At 34.2% G+C, this 9,785-nt stretch overlaps 1 protein-coding gene across 3 annotated transcripts; it reads left to right on the plus strand.

Moving 5' to 3' along the window:
- Nucleotides 1–3,788: 3,788 nt before the first annotated feature.
- LOC129892656 (probably inactive leucine-rich repeat receptor-like protein kinase At5g48380) lies at nt 3,789–7,885 on the plus strand. Of its 3 annotated transcripts, none has more exons than XR_008767364.1 (4): nt 3,789–4,666; nt 4,928–5,850; nt 6,758–6,948; nt 7,562–7,885. XR_008767364.1 is itself a non-coding variant. In XM_055968244.1 (2 exons), exons 1-2 carry the CDS (start codon nt 3,809–3,811, stop codon nt 5,822–5,824), a joined length of 1,755 nt encoding a protein of 584 aa, XP_055824219.1. In that variant the 5' UTR covers nt 3,789–3,808; the 3' UTR covers nt 5,825–6,349. The 3 variants fall into 3 exon arrangements, 1 of the variants encoding a protein (XP_055824219.1); XR_008767363.1 differs by having other exon boundaries at nt 6,787–6,948; XM_055968244.1 differs by lacking the exons at nt 6,758–6,948; nt 7,562–7,885 and having other exon boundaries at nt 4,928–6,349.
- Nucleotides 7,886–9,785: the final 1,900 nt, after the last annotated feature.

Genomic DNA, 9,785 nt, shown 5'->3' on the forward strand with positions numbered 1-9,785 from the left:
TATGCATATACATTCCTGCATTTCTGTGTGACAAACTTGATACTTGTATTTTAATTGTGATTATTTGTACGTTGTGACTTGTGATACTGAGCTGTGATTTGAGCATTATTTAAAAATTTTATCATGAACTACTAGGTTGGTCTAATTTTCTGTACAGGTTATAATTATGGAGGTTCGTTTGGGTTGTAAAGGAGTTCGCATATCCTATTAGATTGACTTAGTTTTATTAGCCGATTTCCTGGGTACTGTGTTATTTGGTACTCACCTCTTGCTTCTACACTTGTGTAGGATCTAAGTTCCGACCATGATTATTATAAATTTTGATTTATTCCTATCCTAAATTCTTGACTTTTGACTGCTTAAAAATTATATATTAAGGTTGTTCTTATCCCTAATTCATGAGTCTTGATTACTGTAATCTCAGTCTTTTATTAAATAGTCCCAACCATCCCCCTTTTCTCTTCCATTTACATTCATTGTAGCCAAGGCATTTCACTTGATTCACATCTGGGTTGGTATTTATCTGTGCTTTATAGGAGTTTTTGTGGAAACAAAAGCCTTTTTAATGCAAACCTCTTTGCATTAATTTCTTGATTTATAATGGTTTAATGCATATGTTATGTTAATAATTTAGATGCAAAAAAAGGTTGATCCCAAAAAAGTAGTGGCTATTTGTTGTAAAATAGTCTAATTTGTTTATTTACTTATATCGTTCAAAGTAGAAACTATATATCATCTTCATAATCGTGCATATGAACATGTTAATTCATATATTTCTTCGATATGTTATATTTTTGGCTTCAAATTTTGATTTTGATGAGATCAAACCTCAGTCTGTCATAGATTATGTCTTTATGTGAAGTTGGTGTCATTCTATACAATTAGATCTCTAATTCTGTCTTTACAACTTTAGAGTAGAAAGGATAGATGTGAAGTCAGGCATACAGATTGATCTTGCACCATTAAACAGGGCACCCAATTTTTATTTATTAGGTTAATTATATCGATAGCAACGTCAGGATGGACGCTCAACATTCTGTAAAGAATAGTAGAAGAAAAGTATAATTAGAGAATCTTTCTGCTAGTCTAAGATCGTTAACAAAGATCGGAAGATTCAACTAAATAAGAGGAAGCTAGAGAAAAGAATGAAAACTTTCATAGAGAAGAAGACTCTTGAATTTGTTTTTCTTTTAAAAAAAGAGATAAAAGACTTTAGCAGCTCAATAATTGATATTGCTTTCCAAAACATATAGTGGACATGTACAGAGAGTATTCATTGATGCACCAACAAAAATAGACTCCCCATTACCAAAAGTATGATACTACTAACTACTAACAAAGATAAACAAGCAACCATAACCGAGAAACACTAAGCACTAGAGACAATCCAGACTAACGGTGACAATAAGCACTGAAAACACGATAACCTACAGAGGAAAAAAGAAACATCGCCCGTGAATGCACCAGCGGTGGCCCTTGATCATCAACAAAAAAAAACATAGGTGATGATTAATGGCCACCGCTGGTGCATTCACGGGCAATGTTTGTTATTTTTCTCTTTAAGTTGTTATGTTTCTGGTGCTTATTTCCACCGTTAGTCTGGATTTAAGCAATCGTGCTAACAAACAAGGGATGGAATTGTTGAACAAGTCTAATTACAAGGTATGGAAGACATATATGGAGTCATACCTTGTGGGTGAGGATTTGTGGGATATTGCTAATGGGAATAACAAGTCCTCTTGATAACGGACCGGGAAATAATAGCATATACAAGAAGTTATAGCGGATTAATGCTAAGGCAGAGTTCATCCTGAAGAGGATAATATCCTCCAACATATTTGATCATATTATAAAGTGTAACTCAGCTCATGAAATATGAATTCACCCTCGATCGATGGTAATGGTGACTGTACAAAGAAAGCATTGAGCGAGTGCATTGAAAGTTGAAGTCTTTGGTCAATTATCTACGATATCAAGTTCAATCACTAGCTTAGAGCAAACGTTGGAAGAAAACAGAGAATATAAATATAAACTAGATGAAGAAGCTCACCTGAAAGGTTAAATTTCATGTGGAGAAAGAGACGACATAATTTTTGAAATATTAGAAGTTGCAAAACAGGTTATTGGAGAGCTAGAAAGGGATTCTGAAGATGGATCCTATTATGATGTCGAGGCTTCACAGGAAATTGATGATCATATTATAAATGATTCAAATGAGGAGGCTTATACTTATGAAAACTCCTTGTGTTATAAAGCTGTGTTAGAAGGTGCATGTTCTAAAATCTTGAACACAGGAGTTTCAAATTTTCTCATCATAAATGTTTCTCCGGATAGTACTACTTTTGGGAAGCTAAGAGAAAAGGGAAGTCCAGGAATTCAGCAAGGAATGTTCTCATTTTGAGAAAAACAATGGTCTTTATTTTTTTCTGATTTAGTAAGTTTGATGTGTTTTTCTTGATTTCTCGAAGATGAACATTTCTTAGTACTCATGTTGCATGTTTTGAGTGGCTGATCATATTTGACAAATTTGTCTTTTTGTGGATATTTTTTGCAGATTTTGAATAACTCCTTTACTCGTGTTGCTTTAATTCTTGATATAATTACTAATTCATATTTAAGTTCCAAAACTGTGCACTTTGTATATGAATACACATAAATGTCTACATTTATAACTACATAATCATAGGTAAACACATGCATGTGAATCATTATATACATATAGTATCTAATAGCTATGTACTCTCTTATCCCAAAATATTTCAATTTTTTCTTTTCACTTTTTTATAAATAATTTTTCTACTCCAAAAAATCCCCTTAAATTTTAGGCAAATTTAATGGAGTATGATACTGTAACCCCCTTTTTCCTACTATAATCAAGAAAATAAGGAAAATCTTTTTGTTTTTTTTATTGTTTGAAACAATCAAATAAGGATTATATATCGATACATAAGTATGAAAAACTAACAACTTTGCTGATGCAGCTTATGAAAGTCATAAGAAGAAAAACCTAGAAATGCTAAACCATCACCAAAGCACGAAATGGAGGCTTCACCTAAAAGCAAGTCAAAAGACGCGATAGCAAAATCTGGACAGAAATCAAAGGGTAAACTCAACTTGGATTTCACATTTTAGAACGACAACTCTCCTCAGGTGTTATTCAAGAGAAAAGAACTTGTTGCAGAAATATCATAGATTAACTAGCACACAATCACAGACAAAGAAAATAGAGAAGAAAAATAACACAAGATTTGAAACTTATGGATTCTAAATTCTTGGATAGAAACATCGAATGTTAGTAACTGGGTTCTCAATTTAAGTTTATACAACTACCAGGTTCAGAGGCCAAACCCAGTGCTAACCTTCTAACACCATCAAGGTAAAAAGAACCATAATTTTTCAAACAGATCACCTAAAGTCTACTTCGGGACCTAACTGAAATTAATAGTCAAAGCAATAACAAATGATGCCGTGTCTTATTGCTTCTTTGTCTTTTGGGTTGACAAATGTTTCAAGTAACAGTTTTCACGTAGGGGGGGGGGGGGGGGGGTTTGAGCAAATTTGACTATTGTGGAGTTACAGTAATTGTGGACTTACGGTGCTTGCTTGACTTGAGTCAACTGCTGGCCATTTACACAAGTCAATTTGTAAGAAAAAACTTGGCAAGGCAAATTTGACAATTGTGGAGTTACAATACTTGACCTGAGTCAACTGTTGGCCATTTGCATAAGTCTTGTAAATTATATAATCTTGACAAAGCAAATAACTCAATTAATTTCAGGATTCTAAGACAAATACTTACACTTTTACAATGTGCAATTGCAACATTATCTACTTAGTACCATTTTTCATAGTACTTTGTAGCTTTTTTCTAAGATGCAACACGCTGCAGAGTGACATTGATTGCTTGAAATCAATAAAAGATTCGTTGGCAGACCCTTATAACATGTTTTCTTCTTCATGGAATTTCGACAATCAGACAGAAGGATTTGTATGCAAATTTACAGGAGTAGATTGTTGGCATCCTGATGAGAACAGAGTTTTAAGCATTACACTTTCAGGTATAGGACTAATCGGTGAGTTTCCAAGAGGCATTCAAGATTGCTCTTCTTTAACTTCTCTTGATCTTTCAAACAACAAGCTATATGGAACCATCCCTTTGGATATATCAAAATTAGTCGGATTTGTTGTAATATTTGATATCTCGAGCAACAAATTCTCAGGCGTGATCCCAAATGATATTTCAAATTGCTCTTTTCTCAATACTCTCAAACTAGACAACAATAACCTAGAAGGTCCAATCCCATCTGAAATTGGCTCGTTACATCGACTCAGGACATTTAGTGTTGCCAACAACATGTTGACAGGGGAAGTGCCACGTTTTGTCAATGATGCCTTTTCAGCTGAAACGTATGTAAATAATCAAGGACTTTGTGGAGGTCCTCTGAAAGCATGTGTTTTAGAACACGTATCGAACAGTCATGTTCTGTTTGTTTCTGGTTTTGTGACGGGTTGGTTGCTTTTCACTTTACTTGGTATATATCTTTTTTTCTTTGGTTTACCCGGTGTAACGAAGATGCTTCTATTGATCAAGAAGAAAAAAAAGACAGTACTGGTGTCTTATGGAAGTAAACATCCTGAAGGAGAAGAAATATATAACTACCTGAAGGTAAATATTTTATTGGTTCTCAAATGTCTTTTTTTCTTCTTTGAGAACGTATATCCTCCATCCGTTCCAGTTTATGTGCCAACATTTCCTATTTAGACGATGCCAAAAAAGATCTAATGTCCAAGATATAAGTGTTATGACACGTTTAAGACCAGAAGTTTTAAATTGTGGTCATAAATATATAAAAATTGGGACAGATGGAGTACTACTTAATCAAACTGTGATTCTGACTTCTGATGGTAGATATGTTTTTTCCTGCAGATTTTAAAGCTAGAGAAGATTGCTACAAGAATGAGTTTTACGGAACTATCAAAAGCGACTTCAAATTTCAGCCAAGAAAATGAAATTGGGAACGGGATGCTGGGGAAAGTGTACAAAGCACTGGTCCCAGAGGCCTGGACTGTTGCCATAAAAAGGCTCCATGTTTCAGAGGATTTGGAGGAAGAATTTGTTTCCGAGATTACAACTCTGGGTAGTCTGAGGCATCCAAATTTGGTACCTCTAATCGGCTTTTGCTATGAGAGGGATGAGCGACTTCTTGTTTACAAATACATGCCTAATGGAAACTTACATGAGTGGTTGCATTCAACCGACGACAAGGCAAGACTATTAGACTTTCCTCTAAGGCTTAAAATTGTTGTTGGCATCGCGAAAGCCCTGGCTTGGCTTCATGATGGTGGAAATTTCCATGTTGTGCATAGTAACATTAGCACACAATGTATCTTGCTCGATGAAAATTTTGATCCCAAGTTATCCAATTTTTGGGAGGCAACACATGCAAAAACAAATGACATAGATTCTAACAGAAGTCTATTGCCAATAGCAGACTCTTTATGCTATACAACTTACACGAAAGATGTATATAGATTTGGGGTTGTGCTTCTTGAGCTTTTAACAAGGAAGGAATCTTACCAGTTGAGCTGCTTAAGTCAAAATCATTTCAACAGTTCTTTTGCAAGTCTACTTGATGTGGATAAACTACTGTTAGGCCAAGGATTTGATGATATGTTAATGCAGCTACTTGAACTTGCACGTCACTGCATGAAATTCATTCCTGACCTGAGGCCAACAATGCAACAAGTATATCAGATTGTTGTTGCGATTGCTCGAATCAAAGATCAAACAGGGGACCCTGAAATACAGTTGCACGTGGACTAGAAGCAAGGGTGGAGCCACCATCGTAGGTATGGGGAGCTTTGGCTCAAACCTTGTATTTGTGTTAAAGAACCATTTCATATGTATAAATAATATCTACAAACGAGCAAAAAAAAACACTGTGGTCCAACTTAAGAAATAGAGAATGCAGAGACTAAAGAAAGAGCAGTGAAATTCTAGAGGAGAGGAGAAATGGTTCAAGTTGTATTTTTACATTTACAGAATTTCAATATATATATACACACACACACGTTACAAATCAATTAAGGCCTAGTTTTAAGGCACCAAATATATATTATGTGGGATCTAATTTACACTAAATAGGAAAGTGAAAATAGTATTTCTTAACACTTGTTGGAGAGTGAAGATCATAAAGTCCCAACTTGTTGCATAGTGTCACAAACTTATCCTTTCCCAATGCCTTTGTAAATAAATCTGCCAACTAAAAGTTGGTAGGTACATATGATGGATTAATCCTTCCAGCTTGCAACTTTTCTCGAACTATGTGTCAATCTATTTTAATAAGTTTTGTATGTTAATGGAAGACAAGATTTGCTGCAATATGCAAAGCAGCTTGATTACCACAGAATAATCGCATAGGAGTTACTTGTGGGACTATCGGATCTTGTAGAATGTAGTGTAACCATGTGAGATCCAATCATTAGTTAGCCATAGCTCGATATTCTGTTTCTGCTGACGATCTTGAAACATTCGATTGTTTCTTGGAAACCGTTAGAAGAGACTTTTGTCTTGGCCTCATTCATTTTCTAATTCTATAAATTAGTGGGATGGGGAAAAAAAACTAAGGAACAAAATCATTTCCTTTCTATTGCTTTAGTACTAGGTTTTCTATTAAATAAAACTTTGTTTCTAGCTCCTAGTTTTATACTAGAAGAGCTCCTTAAGTCAAAATCATTGCAACAGTTCTTTTGTTAGGCCAAGGATTTGATGATATGGTAATGCAGCTACTTGAACTTGCAAGTCACTGCATGAAATTCATTCCTGATCAGATGCCAACAATTCAACAAGTATATCAGATTTTTGCTCGAACCAAGGATCAAACAGGGGACCCTGAAATACAGTTGCATGTGGACAAGAAGCAAGGGCGGGCGGAGTCACCATCATAGGTACGGGTAGCTTTGGCTCAAATCTTGTATTTGTATTATAGAACCATTACACATGTATAAATAATATCTTGAACCGACCAGGAAAAAAATATTGTGATCTAGACTTGTAAACTAAAAACCCTAGCTCTGCCTCTGACTAGAAGCAGTAACTTAGAACCATGCTTTCTTCATTTAGCACGAAGTGTATGCCTTTCTAAATTGACAAGAATAAAAGTGAATGTACTGAAGGAGAAGAGGTAAATAACAACCCGAAGGTAAACATTTTTCTGCCTTTCAACAGTCTTTTTCTTCTTCTGTATACACCGTCGGTTCTAGTTTATGTGGCAGTATTTCCTTCTTAGTCCATTAAGAAAAATATGGTAGACCCCACTAAACCCTCAAAACCTACTATTAAAAAGTAGGAATTAGCTACGGACAAACTTCTTAGTTAAACAACAAATTCATTACTAATTTTATTTAGTGATGGATTATAAAATCATGTTTGCTATGAGGAATTTAACAAAGGATTAGCGATGAAGTCCGTATCTAATTCTAATTTTTTTTTTGTAGTGCCCTTCCTATATAAGTTAGTATGCTTACTTAAGTTTGATTGACCAACCCTTTTCTTTTTTAGGTCATGTGTGTCCTGGGATGACAATTTCACAGGGAAAAACTTGCGAAAATCAATGGAGGCCATATATAACATGTTGTTTGCATCAAAGAGTGGAACAAGCTCAAGAATAATGGCCTTCTTTGCAAGAGGAGAGTATTAGTTGTTGGCGTCCTGGATGGCAATTTTGTGTTCTATGTGGCGTCATACGTGTATTATGCCATGTAGGACGCATGTGTCTACTTGTGTCTACCCAAAGTTAGAGGGAAAAAGGGAACATTTATGTATTATGACTAAATAAATTAGTTTCTTTTGTATTATCATTGATGAAGTTTTTAAGAATTGAGGATATATATATATACACACACACATAGTCCCTTTGTTTCAAAAATAATGGCCTAGTTTGAGTTGACACTCAAAAAAATAAAGAGGATTTTTCAATCTCGAGGTCTTAAATTAAAATTATATCAAATGTACTAAAATGTTCTTTAATCTTGTGACCTTAAACATGCTACTTGAAAAGTTGAAATTTTAGTGTCAAAAAATAAAAGAGGTCATTCTTTTAAAAATAAATTAAAAAACAAAGTAGGTCATTCGTTTTGAAACAAAGAGAGTAGTATTTTGTTAGGTACTGGAGTTCAAGGATCAATTTTGCTGTTGAAATTTCAAGTCGATATACCACTATCATCTTCTGATTGTTGATTCTTCCATGTCAATTGTGGCCTCTCATGATCTAGTTTTTGGGATTGAATTAGACCCAAGATCCCATTTCTTTTACACTGATAATTAATAATCTCTTTTGTATTAGATATTAACTAGGATTACAATAAAAAAAATTCATTTCTTTAATTGTTTATTCATCCCAGATAAGGTAGGTTGAAATTATGCCGTCAGAAATCCATATCATGACAAAAAATTCTTTTAACCTTTATCAAATTAATTCCTTATTGAGATATAACTTGTTATTTTAAATAGTTTAATATCTTTTTGTAATTGGAATGCAAGTTTTCTAAGACCCCTTCAATTTAGTATTTCATTCATTATTTTATGGATTGTGGAAATTTTTCTGCTTACATGAATGTACTAAAAGTTTGGCTGATTGTAGTTTACCGAATTTGAATGTGAAATCTTAGAGGTGTTCGATCTATTTCTTGCTAGACTATTAGGCTATCGACTAAAGGGTTAAGAACATTTTTTTAAGAACTCATCGATAATAACATCCAAAAACCATACTAGTAGTGACACACGTATGACTAAACATTGTTTCTATGTGTGTGTGGTTAGTCAAGATTGTTCCTATCCTCAACTAAGGAATTTTGGATTATTGTAATCTCTTGTTTTAAATTTGTTTCCTCAATTCTTAAATCTTGATTTATTTCTATCCTAAATTCTTGACTTTTGATTGTTTAAGTCTTATATTTTAAGTTGTTCTTATCCATAATTCATGAGTTTCGATTCCTGTAGTCTCAGTCTTTTATTAAATAGTCCATATCACCCCCCCCCCCCCCTTCATCTTCCATTTACATTCACTCTAGCCAAGATATTTCCCTTGATTCACATCCAGGTTAGTATTTATCTCTGCTTTTATAGGAGTTTTTGTGGGGGGAAAAAGCCTTTTTTGTGTGTAGACCTCTCTGCGTTATTTTCTTGATCTATTATGGTCTAATGCACAGGTTAAGTTAATAATTTGGATGCAAAAAAATGATCCCAAAAGAGTAGGGCCTTTTTGTTGTTAAATAATCTAATTTGTTTATTTACTTGTATCGTTCAAAGCCAAAACTATATATCATATTGATAATTGTGCATATGTTGTTATATCTGGAAAGATTTTGATGATTGACAAAAAGAGGACCAGGTATCTACTATGCACATAAGAAGTAATGCTTTGCCAACATCAAAAAAGGGAAATTTGTTAGATCGAGAAATATTTTAATGATGGACAAAAAGAGGAATAGGTGAAAAGAATAGGCAGCTATAACATATCCCTTTCAAATCGAGTCCAACTTGGATAAGAAGAAAGTCAACCATGTGAAACAGAAGTATTAAGACGGTGGGATGAGAACGTTTATGACCCGTCCAGTTGCATAAAATTTCCTTTCATAAGAGAATTCCTACAAGGAAAGGGAGACAGTAAAAGGACAGCTACTCCAACCCAAATAAGGAGAGGTCTTGCAATTCTACAAGGAAAGGAAAGTAGTAAAAAGACACCGACATCGACTCAAAGAAGGAGAAGTCTTGCATCTATAAA

This window comes from Solanum dulcamara, chromosome 6 (genome assembly GCF_947179165.1).
Source record: "Solanum dulcamara chromosome 6, daSolDulc1.2, whole genome shotgun sequence".
Classification (NCBI taxonomy): domain Eukaryota; kingdom Viridiplantae; phylum Streptophyta; class Magnoliopsida; order Solanales; family Solanaceae; genus Solanum; species Solanum dulcamara.